Source organism: Scaptodrosophila lebanonensis, unplaced genomic scaffold, assembly GCF_003285725.1.
Source record: "Scaptodrosophila lebanonensis strain 11010-0011.00,11010-0021.00 unplaced genomic scaffold, SlebRS2 tig00000098-arrow-pilon, whole genome shotgun sequence".
NCBI classification, from domain to species: Eukaryota; Metazoa; Arthropoda; class Insecta; order Diptera; family Drosophilidae; genus Scaptodrosophila; species Scaptodrosophila lebanonensis.
In genome coordinates this window covers 2418573-2437413 of record NW_022060568.1, presented here as the reverse complement: position 1 = coordinate 2437413, position 18841 = coordinate 2418573, and the positions used below count along the sequence as shown (strand labels likewise).

The following is an 18841-nucleotide window of genomic DNA, read 5'->3' as shown; positions in this document are numbered from 1 at the left end:
AATGGGGCGAAAATATTAATCACGATTTTTTTCTACAGCTGCACCAAAATTGAACGTGCCACCACGATTCAGAGATACAGCCTACTTCGATAAGGGCGAGAATGTTGTCATTAAGATACCATTCACAGGTTTCCCCAAACCCAGAATTCATTGGGTTAAGGAAGGTGAAAACATCGAATCAGGTGGTCACTATAATGTTGAAGTTAAGGAACGGCATGCCATATTGACTATTCGTGATGGTTCACGTCTGGACTCTGGTCCATACAGAATTACAGCCGAAAACGAACTTGGCTCGGACACTGCGATCATCAAGGTGCAAATTAGCGACCGTCCAGATCCACCACGATTCCCACTTATTGAAAGTATTGGCACAGACTCACTGTCCCTCAGCTGGAAGGCTCCCGTATGGGACGGTGGTAGCGACATTACAAATTACCTTGTGGAGCGTCGTGAGCATCCTCTGTCGTCCTGGATTCGTGTGGGTAACACACGTTTCACCTCAATGGCCGTCAGTGGTCTTACACCTGGCAAGGAGTATGACTTCCGTATCTTTGCTGATAACGTCTATGGTCGCTCTGACCCATCAGACATTAGCACATTGATCAAGACAAAGGAGTCGATTAAGAAGAAGCAAACAGAACGCAAATATGAACTTGACGAGAATGGCAAGAAAATACGCGGAAAGGCCGATGGTCCAATTAAGGACTACGATTCCTATGTATTCGACATATACTCCAAATTTGTACCGCAGCCTGTTGAAATTTCACAGCGTAGCGTTTACGACAAATATGATATTCTGGAAGAGATCGGAACTGGCGCTTTCGGGGTTGTTCATCGTTGCCGCGAACGTGCAACTGGTAACATTTTCGCAGCCAAGTTTATCCCTGTCTCCCATGCCGTTGAGAAGGATCTGATTCGTCGTGAGATCGACATTATGAATCAGTTGCATCACCAGAAACTCATCAATTTGCACGACGCCTACGAGGACGATGATGAAATGGTCCTTATACTCGAATTGTAAGTTATTCTTGAATGGTCCGTACCGGACAAATGTAATCTGACAGTATCCAAAATTCTTACCTACCTTCAGCTTGTCCGGCGGAGAGCTCTTCGAACGTATCACTGCCGAGGGCTATATTATGACTGAAGCCGAAGTTATCAATTACATGAGACAGATTTGCGAGGGTATTAGACACATGCACGAGAAGAACATTATTCATTTGGACATCAAACCGGAGAATATCATGTGCCAGACCCGCAGCAGCACCAACGTCAAACTAATTGACTTTGGTTTGGCAACCCGATTGGATCCAAATGAAGTTGTCAAGATAACCACTGGAACTGCTGAGTTTGCTGCTCCAGAGATTGTGAATAGGGAACCTGTTGGTTTCTACACCGATATGTGGGCCACTGGAGTGCTTGCCTATGTTCTGTAAGTGGATGGGACATCCCATAAAAATAGCAGGCAATAAAAAGTAAATGGATTTTTTCCCGTTCCTTTACAGCTTGAGCGGACTATCTCCGTTTGCTGGTGACAACGATGTACAAACACTGAAGAACGTTAAGGCTTGCGATTGGGACTTCGATGTGGACGCTTTCCGTCACATTTCCGAAGAAGGCAAAGATTTCATTCGCAAGCTGCTGCTTGCGAACAAAGAGAAACGAATGACTGCTCACGAATGTCTTTTGCATCCATGGCTAACTGGCGACCACAGCGATCTCACGCAAAAGATTGCTCGCGATCGTTATCTTGCATATCGCGACAAGCTGCGCAAGAAGTACGAGGACTTTGAAAAGTATTTATTACCCATTGGTCGCTTGTCCGAGTACTCTTCACTGCGCAAACTATTAATGGAGAAATACAAAATACACGATGCCGTCTTCGATCGTCGTCAAGCCGCACCACGCTTCGTTATTCGCCCATCATCACAGTTTTGCTATGAGGGCCAGAGCGTGAAGTTCTACTGCCGTTGCATAGCAATTGCTACGCCCACACTCACATGGTCGCACAACAATATCGAACTGCGACAGAGTGTTAAGTTCATGAAGCGCTATGCTGGTGATGACTATTACTTCATCATCAATCGTGTCAAGCTTGAGGATCGCGGCGAGTACATAATTCGTGCCGAAAATCATTACGGCTCCAGAGAAGAAGTCGTTTTCCTGAATGTTCATCCACTGCCAAAAGAACAGCCGAGATATCGTACCGAATCGACGCCAGTTCGCCGCCGTGAGCCCTTGCCATATACCTTCTGGCAAGAGGAATCTGAATCGGCACCCAGTTTTACATTCCTGTTACGTCCTCGGGTTATGCAAGCCCGAGATACATGCAAGCTGCTTTGTTGTCTAAGTGGCAAGCCAGTGCCCACAGTTAAATGGTACAAAGATGGCCGCGAACTTAGCAAATACGAATACGCAATGACGCATTCAGATGGTGTCGTCACTATGGAAATTATTGACTGCAAACCTTCGGACTCCGGCAAGTACACTTGCAAGGCTACCAATTGCCATGGAACGGATGAGACCGAGTGCGTCGTCATTGTCGAAGGTAATTTATTTGAGCCCATCTAGAAAATAATCCACAATGCTGAACGGTTAAATAGTAGAGCTTGCCTTGCCATTTGGGTAAGAAGATAATGTGCAGACAATTCTTAAATCTATCGCTTTACTGTTTATCGAACGGTAATTGGGTTATACGAATACTATATATTGGACGGTTGTAGTATGGCATAAACTGGACCATTTATGCAATTAAATCATGCTTAATACATAATTAACAATTTTATATATGTCATAATTCATAATTTTCTCTAGGAGAATGGGTTACACCTGAGCAGGCTGAGCTTGCCCACAACTTCCTTTATTCAGGAGGTAATTGATTTTGCTACACTCATTTAAATATAATCTATGTATCTACACGTTACAGTTCTTTTCTATGTACATATATGCACACACACACACACACGTAGTTGTGGTTATCTTGCCACCAACCTGTCTAAACCCCTCCTCCACCCCTGCCCCTACCCCTACCCCTACCATAGTCCAACCCGAAATCCACTCCAATCCACACCACCCCACCCCAAAGTAGAGCATGTAGACGTATACGTTAATAAAGATCGATGAAATAATATTGTATGCACCTACATCCCGATATCTTGTTAAATATACCCGTAAACGTGTGTGTGTAAATGTATAGTCAGTTTTAAGAAATCAAAGACAATGTTTGGAATGCTTTTCGACACACTAAAATTTCACCCAACAATCCCATAACTTAATTTATCAGTATTTTAATAATGAACCCTATATTTCCCGACGTACATTTGTATTGTACAACCACCCCCCCCCCCCCAAAAAAAAAAAAAAAAATCCAACAATCTATTACAACAATAGATTGTTTATTCATAAACATTGGTACAAGCTCCAGCGTAGAACTCTGTTTGATTCGTTTGTTCACTCACTTCAGATCGAAAGTACATAGAACAACACTTTAAGCCAGCACCACCGCCAATAATTACAACCCGCCAGTTCACCTCGAGTTCACAGCAAGTAACAAACAGAAGCACAACAACCCAGGTAAGGAATATAGACAACATACATACATATACTATATGCATGTATATATAACTGAAACAATCAATAATCCCATTTACAGTCTGGCAACAGCACAAGTTCCTCAACAACGCAGAATAGCATTTCAAGCAAGAAGAAATATGCGTCAAGTAGCTTACAGGCCCCTGGCAGCCCATCAAGATCTCGCAGTGCTACCAAAGAGCTAATACGTAAGTCTTAATGAAAGAATTACACTTTTAGTTGAGTGATGTGTTTCATTAAAAAGTGCTGGCGACCAATGATCTTTCAAAGTCTATAAACATTATTGAGGATCCCACTCGTACTTGGTGGGGGGAGAACATTTTCTAATCTGTCTTCCATTGCAGTTCCTCCAGACGATTCCTTAATGTGCAAGCCCGAATTCACAAAGCCTCTACAGGATTTGACAATTCGTGATGGCGAACAATTGGTTTTGACATGCCACGTAAAAGGCGATCCGGAACCACAAATCACATGGTCGAAGAACGGCAAGTCCGTTTCATCCTCAGACATTATGGACTTGAAATATAAGAATGGTATTGCCACCCTCACCATTCACGAGGTCTTCCCCGAAGATGAAGGAGTATTCACATGCACGGCCACCAACTCGATTAGCGCTGTAGAAACTAAGAGCAAGCTCACCGTCAAGCGTAAGTAGACACGGACCAGTGTTCATGAAAGATCGGATCAAAGAATTAACATTGGATTTCATTTCAGCTTTGGACAAAAATGCCAAGCGTCATGTGACTGGCAGCGACAAGCCACCAAAAATAGTGAGCCATCTGGAATCCCGCTTTGTCAAGGATGGTGATGCAGTGACGTTAGCCTGCCGCATCATCGGAGCCAAGCACTTCGATGTGGTCTGGCTGCACAACAACAAGGAGATCAAGCCCAGCAAAGATTTCCAGTACACGAACGAGGCCAATATTTATCGCCTGCAAGTAGCCGAAATCTTCCCCGAAGACGGCGGCACCTACACCTGCGAGGCATTCAACGATGCCGGCGAATCATTCAGTACCTGCACCATCAATGTCCTGGTACCTGGCGACGAGCCCAAGCAGCCTGCCTTTGTCAAATTCCCGATTTCCGTGTCGGTCACCGAAGGCGAGAATGCGACATTCGAATGCGAATTGGATGGCGAGGTACTGAATCTGGCATGGATCAAGGATGGCAAGCCCGTGGACGAGAGCCGTTCCAAATACTCATTCACCAAGGATGGCAATCGCTATGCCTTCACCGTTGCCAAATGCAATCTGGATGATGTTGGCCAATACCAGGCGAAGGCCGTTGGCAAGAAACACGAAACTTTGTGCGCATTTTCCGTAAATGTTCACTCCACCGATGCTTAAGTCCATCGAATCCTATATCGTACTATATAATGCCTACATACATATCTCTAAATATGTATTATGCAAACGAACTGACTAGACTGCTCACGGATTCGCTCTCATTTTTCAAAAACTGTCTCTACCCATAGTCTTGAAACAAAACAAAAACAAAAAAGCCAAAAAACAGAAACAAAAACAAAAAAGAGAAGAAAAAAGAACGCAACGAAAATCAGATTAAATATCAGACCCTTCATTTCGACTTGTATGTATATTATTGTATTTTAATGATACCCGAGTGAAATAGTATGAGCGAAATGTAGTTAATCTTAATACAATTACGTCTATTTTTTTTTGTTTTTTTTTTATTTAATTTGAATACATAATAGCAAACCTACTGACAAAACGATATCTAGAGAAGAAAGAATAAAAATCAGAACAAAAATGACGAGACAAACGCCGCTGGCGCCGCTTGAGTGACTGGCATCCTCAAAATAACATCAAAAACACAACAAAAAATCACTCCTGTGGCTAAGTATGTTTGTATTCTGTCGTAAATCTGCCGAAACATTGTAATTGTATAACTTATGACAAAACTGTGTGTGTTTTTTAAGCATCACCAACATGTCAGAACATGTCTACGGTTATTGACACCAAAAATACATGTAAATTGTAATAATACAATAATAATAAAAACAAACGAAATTTCAATAATATAAATGATTAAAACCAATTGTTTTTAACTTGCGACCGCTAGATACATACATATGTATTGTATGTATACAATATTGTTTCAAAACCAGAAACCAAGCCCCAATTTGGGTCAGATCTGCGGAAAATTGGACCCACCGCCGAACTGAACTGCACTGTGTGGTGAAAATGTAGATTTGATCGAAAAACAAATGAAAACGACAATGAAATGTAAAATGTGAATTTTACTACTGAATTTTCAATTCGCATTTAATTCAACTTTATTTTCATATTTCGTTCACAAAATTCTTAGAATTAGAAATGTTTGCCATACAACATCGAAGATAAATTCACTGTACATACTTTGTTGGTTTTTGTTTGTTTGTTTGTTTTTTTTTTTTTTGTTTATTATTTTGTTTACTTCAACTTTCCCATAACTTTCCCAAGCCCAAATACATAGATATTGTATGCGTATGTGTATGTGTATGCGTGTATGTATATGTACGCGGTCCTATGTGTCATTTAGTCCATATACTATAATATTTCCACAGCGCACATAGTACATACAAACTCGTACATACGTATACTTGCATCCCATCCCCTCTTATTAATTGTGCCCTGGTAGGAGAGAGAGAGAGACCTACGTTTGAACAGCAATGTAACAAGTCCTGTACAGGCAGGCAGGCGGCAGGCAGGCAGGCACCTTCATATACATACTACATACTATATACTATATATGCTGCTGTCGGCCCAAAGTTTCTGGCACTTTTCTACTTCTACGTGGAGACACACACATGGTCCACAACTTTCGAATGGCTTGCTTGTGTGTTTTTATGTGTGTCTGTATGTGTGTGTTTGGTGTGTATGTGTATGTGTGTGTGTGTGTATGTGATTGGGTTTGACCCTTCAACTATGTATTTGACGACTGTATCGCATGTATTCGGTTTTGTTTATTAAATATTGTATTTGAAGTAGCGCACGTTTGTTTGTTTTGTTTTAGTTTGTTTAGTTTACGTTTGGTTAATCCATTCAATATTTTCAATTTTCTTGTAATAAGCTGCAATTTGATACTAGTTTAACGCTTTTTCTTTTTCTTTTTGTATTTGTTTTCGTTTTGAATTGGTTTTTCAACATATGTCTAAGTATAGTATATTTCATTTGTTTAGATATATTTTTGAGTTTTGTTGTTGTTTTTATTTTGCTATGCATTGCATTGTATCTAATAATTTGTATTCTACGTGATCACATTGAAACTTTTGTTTTATAAACGTTTTAGTAATTATTTTAAGACAATTTGTAACATATTATTTCTAGAAGCTTTAACAATTTTAACGTATTTATGATTAAATTTTTAATTACATCAACCTGATATACATATGACGAGATTTATACATACATATATATAGTATACATATATATATATATATATATATATATATATATATATATATATATATAGTATATATATATATATATATATCCATTAAAACTACGAAAAGCGGTGAGAAAGTGTTTGTGCACTACGTTTCTACATAAACATAACAATTTCGTTTATTAAATAAATAATTCATCATTGCACCTATAAATGTATGAATGCATGTAGTATGTATGCGTTATGTTTCTATGCAACTGATGTCCACTTCCACAATGATTAGCCGAGGAATCTGTTTCCATAAATGGAAAAGCGATTTAAATTTAGGCTAACAAGAGAGAGGAAGCCCTCTCTCTCTTCTCCTCCTCCTCCCCCCCCTCCCTCACTACCATCGATCATAAAACAAATAAAATAATATTGTTTAAAAAGCGATGCTGATAAATGAGATAACAGCTGAGATAACTGACAGTTTTTATACATAATGAAAATCAAAAAATGTATATAGTCGCCTCCAGTGCTGACTATGGAATACCCTACACCATGCTTGGGCTATACAAAAACCAATTTATAATAACACTATTATAGTTGTCATATTACCACATATTGTTCGATTCCCCTTTCTTTTATATCCATGATGCTTACAAATTTCAAACGTAATGGTATTCATGCAGACAAACAGACAAGATTTAAGCTAAAATTAACCCTTCAGAGACGGGGAGTTAGGTGTCCATAACGAATAAACTATTATGTACTGTATACTAGTGTAGTTATTATGATTCGGCTAACGTTTATGGCTTAAAATCATGATTTAGTAATAACATAGATATAGCTTAACACCACCCACCCCACCCCACACGCCCCACACCAATCCAATCCCATTACAGTTGCTTGCTATATAAAAATAGATGCTCTCGAGGACGATAACAGCTGCGCGGGCATTAAATGTGCGTGTGAGTGTGTGTGTAAATCTGTAAATACATGTGTACATATGTATATACACATATAGATATTGCACATCTGCCCATACAATTAGCTTAGCGTATGTTTGTAACATTTAAAAATTATGCTATCATTCATTTGCAGGCATAATGGACGAATCCGAATGGCAAGGAATGATGATGCTTGTATGTATGCAATAAATAAAAAAAAAAAAAATAGTATGTACTAAGCATTATATACGCGAGCATTACACATCCTAACCTTTTCTCTATTGTTTGGTAACTCTAGCGTTTAAAACGGACGGACATGGCTATATTGATTGACTAAGCTTTAGAAGCTGATCAAAAACATATTTGTATGCTTTGTGGTCTGGTCTACCATGCCTCCTACTAGATTATATATTTGCATGCATTCGATGAATGGTCTAGTATATATATATATATATATATATATATATATATATATATATATATATATATATATATATATATATATATATATATATATACATATCTATATATCTATATACATATATATATATATATATATATACACATATTCATATCTTTGTATATATATTTTTGTCTATGTGTGTGTGTGTGAGCCCGGCCGGGGGACCCAATGGGAGTGACAATGTTACCGAAACTTGACAATTATTAGGCTTATTATACGTTATACTTGACATACATATGAATTTACATATGTAGGTTATTTTAAAACACTGTAAATATCAAGCTAAAATAGCCAATAAGCTTAGATCACCATTGAATATCGAATGTGGTTTGCAAACAAGACTCCAGTAGGATCATATTAATACATCTATATAATATATATATTATATATATATCGCTTTTTTACAGACACACCGTACTAAATGAATTTTGAAAATCCAAAGCAGATTAAGATCAATCGTTATTGTTCTTAAATTATTTACCTATATTGTTGCATTATTAATATTAATATTATTATTATTATTCATTGGGCTATGTGACCGCATTGCATCAACATTAAATTTAAAAACAAAGAATAACAAAAGAGAAAAAACGGATTTAAATAAATAAAAGAAGCGAATTACAAATGCTAAATGCTACTATATATACATATATATTTATATATATGCATATACATAAATATATATACATATATATTTAGGTGTATTTATAAAGGTATTTTATTTTATGCTCCCGAGGTCTTCAACATTTGGTTTAACTGTGTGTGTAAGAGATATCATAAGCAGCAGTGGTTTTTGAAAAATCATCCAAAACACAAAGATGTATTTTTTAATTTAAATCGTATAGTTGAAGTCGAAATGTGTCGAATTTGATCGAATTATGTTGTGGGTATGTTGTGTGTATTTGTTTTGGATACAAAGTTGAAATTTCAAAATGTGTTTAAATTGAAAAATGAAATGAAAGGCGGTAGCGATATCGCATACACATGTCCAGTTAAATAAAAAATATGGTTCGAGCGCAAAAATGAAAACCTTTATATACTATTTTATAACTTAGTGCATTGAGTGCATCTTTGATAGTTGCTTAGATCACGTTTTCTTGCCATTTATTTAAGACTATTTGCTGTAGTCTGTAGATTATTATCGGCAGTGATTGGGGTAGAGTCGGACGATTTTTTCATTTTGTCGCAATAGTCGTTGAAAATATCACGAAAGCGTATCCAGCACTTTTCAGGAATAGTAATCGAAGTGCGAAAATTATTTTTCACCTTTAATGGAAAATGGAAAGTCAAAAGAGTATAATATATTGGTTTTAAAGATATCCATTCGACCTACCTCACTTATCCGCATATAAACGCCGCGATTGTTCTGACCAATGTCGAAATAGAAGTTTTTATTATCGACTTTCATATGACGTTCTTCCGGCAAATCGCCTTTGAATCTGTATAGAAAAAACAAATGAGTTAGTAAGGCGCTCTACTATGTCTAAGAAAAGCACAAATAGGTAGTGCAAGCTGTATTTCCCCAACTTCCAAAACATTCTACGTGCCGGGCTGAATAAATTGGTAAATATCGAAAAGCGTTCTTTTTAATATAATGGCTGTGTTTTTAATTCAAAGTGTTAATACTTAAAAAACAAGCATGTTCTCTGATTTCAACGAGATCGGAGCTTACTAACGAATCTTCTTTTCATATTAGTTTAATTGTTTTTCAAGGATTTAAGAAGCGATCTGCAGGATCAGAGAGATGAATACTTTGCCAGCGAATATGTCAAGCAACAAGATTGTATCTAATGTTTGGTATCTCTGCCTATTGTGCTCCGATATATCGATATATATGTCCATGGGATCATTCTGAATGAGTACATAAGTTATTTGAGAGATGCACCCGCCTCCTTCTCTTTATTACAAATTTTTTAAACCGCAGAACTCGTAAAATATTCCAGTTGATGGTGGTAAATTAATGGGTGCAAGCGAGATAGAGACTCTTAGTGAGCACACTAATTAGAGGGAGATGGACTGAAAATCGGTCGAATAGAAAAAGAAGCTACTATATATTCTATTGTCGTTACAACAGGTGCAAAAATAAAAAGCCGACAACTACTAGTAACAATAACAAAGTAAATATAAATATACCCTCCATCGTTCGCTCCAAACTCCTCCAATAAATCTGTCAATGCGTCACGAAACTCAATCATGCCTTGAGCTGGTAGCGCGATTTGAGATCTAGGTCCACCTCTTGTAATTGTCTGTGAGACCTGAAATGTTATTTAAAGAAATTTACCATTTTATTCAAATAATTCGTGTTTCTATTTAAAACAAAAAAAACCAAATAACCAACGACCAACAATAACACTTATGTATATTTCTTTCACTCAATTTTTCATGAAAGCAATGAGTGATAATAATAAATAAGCCGATAAGTCAGGTGCAGGGAATTACCATAAAATGAAATGTATAGCAAATTCTACCAACTTTATATTTAAAATAAATTTATTTATATCCGTATAAATGTATATACGAGTATGCCGATTTTATATCAGCTGTGTGAATTTAAATTTGAAAATTTGTGTAGTTATTAAACTCTTGCGATGTTGCAATTAAATATTTAAGTCACATCGAAGCCTGATGGCATTCAACACAAATAGGATACGGTTTCATGCTTTATGGAAACCAATCCATAACTTCAGCAAGTTTTACGAATCAGTGTCAAAAAAGTGATTGATTGTTGGTTGATTTGAGCAAAGCACGGATTGGCATAAAATATAAAGTGTTTGTGTATTTACCCGAAGGAAACGTCCACGAGCATTTTCCTTTAAGTCCAAATAATATCTTCTATTATCCTTTATCATCATCTCCGACTTTAATTTGCCATCCTCTGGCAAATTATCTGTGTTTGGAGGGCCTGCGTTTTGACCAGCTTATTATATTATTAATCCAAGACAATATGTTTTACTCTATTTATGTCCTACCTAAAGAAGCGTAGTAGTCGCTAAATGATGACAAGTGGTCTCGGAATTCCGCAGCGGTGGATAGCGCTAAATATATCTGACTGCGCCTGCCGTCGGCCCCAATCTGAAATATCATTCCAAAAAGAATGCATCAAAATCTTAACATTCATTTTATTTTATTGCTGTGCAAACTGGCAAGCCCTATGCCGAGTAGTCAGTCTATGTCTAAGTTTAAATTTTACATTCGTTCAAAAGGTCATTCAGTTTGCAACGACGCTAAATGCTATTTAAAATCTTATTTACCTCAGCGACCTTAATAAATCGCCCACGTCGATTTTGCTTAACATCCAGGTAAAATCGTTTTGATTGTATTTGAAGCATTTTAGTTGCCAGCTCCTGTTCAACAGCGCTGCCTGCTAAAGGACGTAAGAACTCATTAGTTACTTGTATCTTTGTATTTACAATAAGTTATAAGGGAATATTCTAAAACTAACTCGTGCGAATACAAACGCACTTTACCTTTACCGGAGGTGTCGAAGTCATTTCTGCTTGAAGCACCTTCCATATTGCTTGCATTGTATTCTGGAAAATACAACAAATTATACACGCACTATTTGAATTGGGGGTAAATAACTTACTTGATCCTGAGATGCCTTCGTCTCCACTGCCGAGATCAGACATTATGAAATACTTATCAGTTACAGTTATCTTTAAACACGTTTAAGTTCGGTTCCGTTCGTCCTCGGCTTCGTCCTCGTCCTCTGTTCTCTGTGCCTTGACCTACTAACAATTATTTTCGCGTTGCTTTCGAGCAGGAGCGCAGCTCTGCACGTTTCCACCTGAAATGATGATGGGACTTCAATTAATATTGTTAGATAAACAATAAAATTACGCGAATGAATGCCAAATCGCCCGTTTGGAGTTTGTGTTGTTATTGTTGTTCTTGCTATGGTTGTTTATTGGTAGTCCGGGGACGAAGACAGACGAAGCTCAGAGCATTTGCATGTGCATGTGGATAAATGCATATTGCAGATTGTTATCCTGTTGCCTTACTGGGAATTCGCACATACATAATTGAATAAGCATTCGTGCACACACCAACACCAATTAACTATAACTATTGCACTTTTTTTCAACGTTCTTCATTGAATTGCTCTAGCAAAAACCTTGAAGGTTACACACATACATATGTACGTGCATAAATACGTACATGCACACACACATACATTTGTGGGCATGCACATGTGTATGTGCTGGTGTATTAGTGTGGGTATATACATACATTGTATGCACATACATACATACGTGCATATGTTTATCCTATATGTATGTATATCAGAATCGGAATTGAACGAAAGCATTTCGCGTAATTTAATTGAAGGATTTGAAAATTCATAAATACCCGTTCGCCAAGTGTGCAACAAATGTGCAAAAGTAAAACCAAAAGCACTCTGTATCTGTATGCAACTACAAGTGCAATGTTGTAATTGGATTTAGATTTAGTAGATAACTGCACAAAAAGTTTATATAATTGTCACGCACTGCACTCACAGCAATTTTAGACTGCTTTAAATGGATTGCAAACGTCACAAAGTAACTTTCATTCTTCAAAGAATTTTATGTCAAACTATTTAGTGACGAATGATAATATAGATATTGACTGACATTGCCTCTATATACATACATTCATACATACATATCTGTGCACAGGTATGTATGCATGTACATACATATATACATATAAATGGACTCACACTCACACAACTTTATTGGTATATACATATATAACCATTGGTTGTAACTTTCATTCTCACACCGAAATAAACACGAACAAATAAGCGCGAACAAATGATCTCAACCACATTCACATCCACATCGAACGCTAGGCGTTATTAATGCAATTATGCCCTATTTTATCTAATATATTTTTTATTATTTGCAATAATAAGGTGCAAAACACAGATAAATGTAGGGTAGAGATGGGCGATATTTACGAATCTGAAACTTATCACGAAATTTTCAATGTCACCAGTCACGGCTGTGACTAAATGCACAAAATAACAGGTAATCGTTACTGTTACTTGGGATTACTTATCGCACATCAACAAAACAATTCACTACTTAATTCCTGTTTGTTATTCAATATATATCTGTAAATATTTAGTAATCGATATCTTATAAAAAGCATTTGGCATAGCGATACAAAAATACCTAAAATGATTAAATATTCCAATGACATTTATAAGCAGAGCCTTCAATGTGCAGAAAACATTTTAAACCATTGTCGCATACTTCAGCCTCCTTTTAATGCTCAGTACTGAGCGCTATCAACACAATATTATGTGTATAAATTGGTCAGGCACTGATATTCAAATGGGATAGTCACAGTCGCAGTTGGTGAGCGACATAAAACGTCTACTCTTGCCCATCTGTAATGCACGGATGCAGAGAACACATCGATAGCATCCACTATACTTACCAGCTGGTGAATTCGGTGAACGTGACGAATCACAAAGATGAAGGCGAAGTCTGTTTCCGAAGGAGTAAAAACAATCGTATAAAATTTAAATATTAATCTCAGACTTATATTGGGCTAGAGCTAATTTTACTACATCTTTCTGCCTTACTGCTTGAAAATGCACATAATTCGAGGAAAGAAATTAATTGTGCAAGTCATACGCGTTTGATTTGACATTTAAAATTAAACGTCAAATTTTTGAAAATATGCGTGCGGTCAAAATGTGTGTACAATTTTATGATCATTTGAGCTGGCACAGGCCAAAATTGTATGTAAATTGTGCATTTTCGAATAGATTCAGTAATTCTGTAGAGCTCCCTTTTAATAAATATACAGACATAGATGGCAACGGATTTTTTTTTTTTTTTTGCAACTTTTGAAACTTTTTTGCATGCATTTAATTTACACATGAGTATCTATGTATATAAGGATAATGTAAATGCTACTCACAGGACGATGATATTGAGAACACTGATGTAATTTGTTTAAAACAAATGCAATCGCATTTTGGATAATATCCCAATTTATTTTTCGATATTGAACAAGCACCGGTTTTTGGTTTTCAGTCGAACTTCCTGTTTTGCTTTTGACAAATGAATGACATATCAATGCACATACATATGTATGGATATGTATGTATGATGTGCACTGACAGATGAAGTTATTGTATTGCCTGCATGCACTTAAAATTTATACTCTCCTACCAAAACTTTTTTGAAGTGATCGCAAATCGTACAAATTCGTCTACAGATGCATGTGTAGACTAAAATATTACTTACAGAATTAGATTTATATATTTTTTTTACTAAACAGCACTTATTTTCCTTTTGAAAAGTTGCACGGAATCGTTTTACTGCCGAATAAATTCCAGCACCTTAGCCGTAAGAAGACCTTCTTCTACTGCAGCTGTCGAGGGAAGGAATTAAATTAATAGAGGCCGATGACAGTTGACAAAAGAAATTGGTTACAGAATTATTTAACACTGTATTTTGAATGAAACAAAGTATTTTTAGTAGCAGAAGAAAATTTTCCGAATAAAAAGAAGTTGAATATGTTTAAATATTTTTATTTAATAATTTTTCTTCATGGGTAGTGTTCCTTACGGATGTTTACAGTGTCTCTGACTCTTGACAACTTTAATGCTTAAATCAATTGAATATTATGGTTATTCAACGCCCGTTTTTGTTTTTTTGTTTAAACATGTATTATATTCTTAGGCTGCCGCTTCCTTGGCCAAGCGATCGGCCTTCTCAACCACTTCTTCAATGGGACCAACCATGTAAAACGCAACCTCGGGCAGATGATCGTACGCTCCTGCCAAAATTTGTGAGAAGCCCTTGATGGTCTGTTCCAATGGGACCAGCTTGCCGGCATGGCCTGTGAAAACTTCGGCGACTTGGAATGGCTGCGACAAGAAACGTTGGATCTTGCGTGCACGAGCGACGGTCAGCTTGTCCTCCTCAGACAATTCATCCATACCCAAGATAGCAATGATATCCTGCAGAGATTTGTAATCCTGCAAGATCTTTTGCACTCCACGGGCAACGTTGTAGTGCTCCTGGCCAATAATGTTGGGGTCCATGATACGAGAGGTGGAATCCAGAGGATCCACAGCGGGGTAGATACCCAACTCGGCGATAGCACGCGACAACACAGTGGTGGCGTCCAAGTGAGCGAATGTTGTGGCTGGAGCAGGATCAGTCAAATCATCAGCTGGCACATAGATGGCCTGCACCGAAGTGATGGAGCCCTTCTTGGTTGTGGTAATACGCTCCTGCATAGTACCCATATCAGTGGCCAAAGTTGGCTGGTAACCCACAGCCGAGGGGATACGACCCAGCAGGGCAGACACCTCGGAACCGGCTTGAGTGAAACGGAAAATGTTGTCAATGAAAAGCAACACATCCTGACCCTCCTGATCACGGAAGTATTCGGCAACGGTGAGACCAGTCAGAGCGACACGGGCACGGGCGCCTGGGGGCTCGTTCATCTGACCGTACACAAGGGCGACCTTCGAGGTCTTGTCTTTCAGGGAAATGACACCAGACTCAATCATCTCATTGTACAAGTCATTTCCTTCACGGGTGCGTTCACCAACACCAGCGAACACGGAGTAACCACCGTGAGCCTTGGCAACGTTGTTAATCAGCTCCATAATCAATACAGTTTTGCCGACACCAGCACCGCCAAACAGGCCAATCTTACCGCCCTTGGCATAGGGGGCCAACAGATCCACCACCTTAATACCGGTGACCAGAATCTCCTGCTCCACGGACATGTCCACGAATTCGGGAGCTTCAGCGTGAATGGCAGCGGTCTTATCAGTTGGGATTGGACCGCGCTCATCGATGGGCTCACCTTTATAACGAAAAATGATTACATTAGACAAATTTTACGTAAACTCTATATGTACATATGTATGTATATATATATAAATATATGTATATGTTAGGCATATGCTTACCAATCACGTTGATGATGCGGCCCAAAGTCTCAGCGCCGACGGGAATACGGATGGGGAATCCAGTATCGTTAACCTTCTGTCCACGCACCAAACCCTCGGTACCGTCCATAGCGATGGTACGCACGGTGTTCTCACCCAAATGCTGAGCAACCTCAAGCACCAAGCGAGGCGAGCGCTGATCGACCTCCAAGGCGTTCAAGATTGGTGGCAAATCATCGCCGAACTGGACGTCAACGACGGCACCAATAACGGCAACAATCTTGCCACTGGCGACTCCAGCTGTCTTAACAGCAGCCTTAGCGGCATAGCTGCGAGCTGAAAAATACAAAAATGGCACACATTCTGATTACTCAAGATCCACATGTGTATATACGGCAAATCCGAATGTTATATGCCGAATGCCGAGTTGCGGTGTTACGTCACAGCAGCACAAACGGGTTAACTTTTTCAGCAAAACAATGAAAAAAATTGGATAACTCTGATTTAGAACTTCAATTCGCATAATTTTATATCTTTAATGAGTTTAACGAGTTTTAGCGCGGCGTTTTATTAATTGATTTCTTAATTTGTGGCAAGTTATGTACCTACAAACATTTGATTGCGCTAACCGTTCTGGTGAAAAAAAAATAATCCAGTTATTTGCAACATATTGAGATTTAAAAAAAAAAAACACTTAATTGCATTTAGTAGAAGTAGTTGTGATTAAATTTAGATTCATTTACATAGGTTTTGCTGCAAATATAATTATGTAATCATTTTTCAGGCCATTTTCAATCGCACTGACACCACTCTCACATTTAGGTTAGGTTCGCTTCTGGTTAACTTTTCGGAAGATTTTAACCACCATGCGGAAGGTTTTTATTGTTTTCAATTCATACATCTTGAGTTTTAAATTTGTTGCCCCAGTTTTACTGTTGGCCACCTATATATTATGTACTTACACAATTGCCCCAAGAATGGCAGCAAATTCTTATCGGTTTTAGCGGCGGCACGTACGGCGAACATTTTTCGGTCCAACTAACTGCAAGACTGTGTATGAGTGCCGATGTTATACATAACATGATGGGTAGTGCTCGCCCGATACCCGCAAAGTATCGATAAGAAAGTACAATATCGGAGGAACTTATCGCCTCAACAAATATGTGCGATAGTTACAATCCGTAAATATGCATTTGCCGGTGTCAAACGCACTTATATTCTATTAGAAATGTCAAGATATTAAATAATTTCACTTAAATATGTATAATAACATATATAATAGACGTTTAGTAATTAATTAATCGACTACTAACGATACTGAGTATTATTTGTTATACTCTACCGAGGGCTGCATTATACCTTGAGTGCTGGTAAATAGCGCGATATCAACGAAACTTGAACGTCCTGAATATAACATTATCATAGCACTCAAATGCCTCGTAAAAGTGGGTCAGCGCCGAAATAGCTTATCACAGACAATATGCACATATTTTCCTTTGTTTACAGGTAAATTACCGCTTCGGTACTGTTACATGTCTACCCAGGGATGCGATTCGTAAATAGTACAGTGAAACATGTAGAACTAGTGCTATTTCGGATTGATAAAAATCGTCTTGTGCCGAACCATTTCAAACCGAATCAACAGTTTTATACACTTAAAAAAATATTCTACTATCTTATTGTTTCTTATTTAAGGCGACTTTTTGGGATTACCCAAGAAAGAAATCTTTAGTTAGTTTGCAATAAATTATTTCCTTAATATTTGGTTCAATTTTGTACTTATACTTACTTGGTTCCAATAAATGTTTTGGAGTATGTTGATACATAAACATTGATGATATGCAAAATGGGAAAATGTTAGTAACGATCGAATCTACAGTGAAAGAGCTTGGAATGATTTCTCACACAGCTTTTATTCGTATATTTTAAAATACTTTACACGCATACACACATAAATACAAATACAATAATCATTTATTGATAGTTTTTTTTTTGTTTTGTTGCCTTTTGTTTTTTTTATGGTTAGATTGACTTTGACTCCTGTCGAATTCGTCGATTGGGAAACATTGAGTGCCACAATGGCGGATTTAAAATCAAGTTCATTAAACAGTTATTGGTATCTAACTGGATTCGGGCATCTGCACCCGTACCAGCACCCCAAATCCATATGTATTCCCTTTACATATGGATGCATATGCAACACATATAAATATCCTAGAAGGTGTGCCATTAATTAATTAATTAATTAACGCAAAATTGAAAGTAATCGTTAACCTATCTGGTATCCTTCGTCTATAGTTATTGTTTTTGATTGTGAACCAAAGATGTTCCCTCTTATTTCCAAATAAATGCTTTTATGTATGTTACAATATCTAACGGATATGTTGATAACGTCGCCAGCTCAATATCATATACTTATATATAGTTTTTATCATTTGTTGCTGTTGTTCTTGTTGTTTTTCTTTTATAAATTGTTGCTTTCGCGCATTTGCGTTAAAAATGAATGAAAGAATATTGTTTTACAAATTTTCGTTAGTTAGTCAGATAGATGAGTCCTTAAAAATT

General features: G+C 37.5%; 3 protein-coding genes across 27 annotated transcripts in view; 1 reads left to right on the top strand and 2 right to left on the bottom strand.

Moving 5' to 3' along the window:
• Positions 1-5642, top strand: part of LOC115628004 (twitchin) — a 51963-nt gene extending 46321 nt beyond the window's left edge. For 16 of the 18 annotated variants that reach the window (XM_030523909.1, XM_030523916.1, XM_030523918.1 and 13 more), the window contains 8 exons: positions 39-1017; positions 1091-1432; positions 1506-2548; positions 2815-2871; positions 3464-3573; positions 3653-3779; positions 3936-4238; positions 4306-5642. In XM_030523909.1, coding sequence (XP_030379769.1) covers positions 39-1017; positions 1091-1432; positions 1506-2548; positions 2815-2871; positions 3464-3573; positions 3653-3779; positions 3936-4238; positions 4306-4937 — 3593 coding nt within the window. In that variant the 3' untranslated portion in view covers positions 4938-5642. The remainder of the gene's footprint in view (positions 1-38; positions 1018-1090; positions 1433-1505; positions 2549-2814; positions 2872-3463; positions 3574-3652; positions 3780-3935; positions 4239-4305) is intronic. The other 2 variants (XM_030523929.1, XM_030523917.1) reach the window with 1 other exon arrangement.
• A 3601-nt stretch (positions 5643-9243) lies between these two features.
• Positions 9244-13285, bottom strand: LOC115627784 (transcriptional activator protein Pur-beta). Of its 8 annotated transcripts, none has more exons than XM_030523595.1 (9): positions 13070-13285; positions 11954-12154; positions 11835-11897; positions 11619-11731; positions 11337-11439; positions 11151-11284; positions 10501-10622; positions 9701-9806; positions 9244-9633 (listed from the first exon to the last, which is right to left on the bottom strand). In XM_030523595.1, exons 2-9 carry the CDS (start codon positions 11994-11996, stop codon positions 9472-9474), a joined length of 846 nt encoding a protein of 281 aa, XP_030379455.1. In that variant the 5' UTR covers positions 11997-12154; positions 13070-13285; the 3' UTR covers positions 9244-9471. The 8 variants fall into 8 exon arrangements, with proteins under 8 accessions (XP_030379455.1, XP_030379454.1, XP_030379463.1 ...); XM_030523594.1 differs by having other exon boundaries at positions 13076-13285; XM_030523603.1 differs by having other exon boundaries at positions 11151-11269; positions 13076-13285.
• A 1598-nt stretch (positions 13286-14883) lies between these two features.
• Positions 14884-17350, bottom strand: LOC115627805 (ATP synthase subunit beta, mitochondrial). Its single transcript, XM_030523635.1, has 3 exons — positions 17239-17350; positions 16298-16612; positions 14884-16191 (listed from the first exon to the last, which is right to left on the bottom strand). Exons 1-3 carry the CDS (start codon positions 17300-17302, stop codon positions 15047-15049), a joined length of 1524 nt encoding a protein of 507 aa, XP_030379495.1. The 5' UTR covers positions 17303-17350; the 3' UTR covers positions 14884-15046.
• Positions 17351-18841: the final 1491 nt, after the last annotated feature.

Bases quoted from the DNA above. Each gene is read 5' to 3' on its own strand.
- LOC115627805 (XM_030523635.1), bottom strand. From the start codon at position 17,302: ATGTTCGCCGTACGTGCCGCCGCTAAAACCGATAAGAATTTGCTGCCA. The intron at 16,613-17,238 runs GTAAGTACATAA...TGTATTTTTCAG, and splicing joins GCCATTCTTGGGGCAATTGT to CTCGCAGCTATGCCGCTAAG. The intron at 16,192-16,297 runs GTAAGCATATGC...TTCGTTATAAAG, and splicing joins CCGCATCATCAACGTGATTG to GTGAGCCCATCGATGAGCGC.
- LOC115627784 (XM_030523595.1), bottom strand. From the start codon at position 11,996: ATGTCTGATCTCGGCAGTGGAGACGAAGGCATCTCAGGATCAA. The intron at 11,898-11,953 runs GTAAGTTATTTA...TGTATTTTCCAG, and splicing joins CGAAGGCATCTCAGGATCAA to AATACAATGCAAGCAATATG. The intron at 9,634-9,700 runs GTAGGTCGAATG...TTTCCATTAAAG, and splicing joins TTTATATGCGGATAAGTGAG to GTGAAAAATAATTTTCGCAC.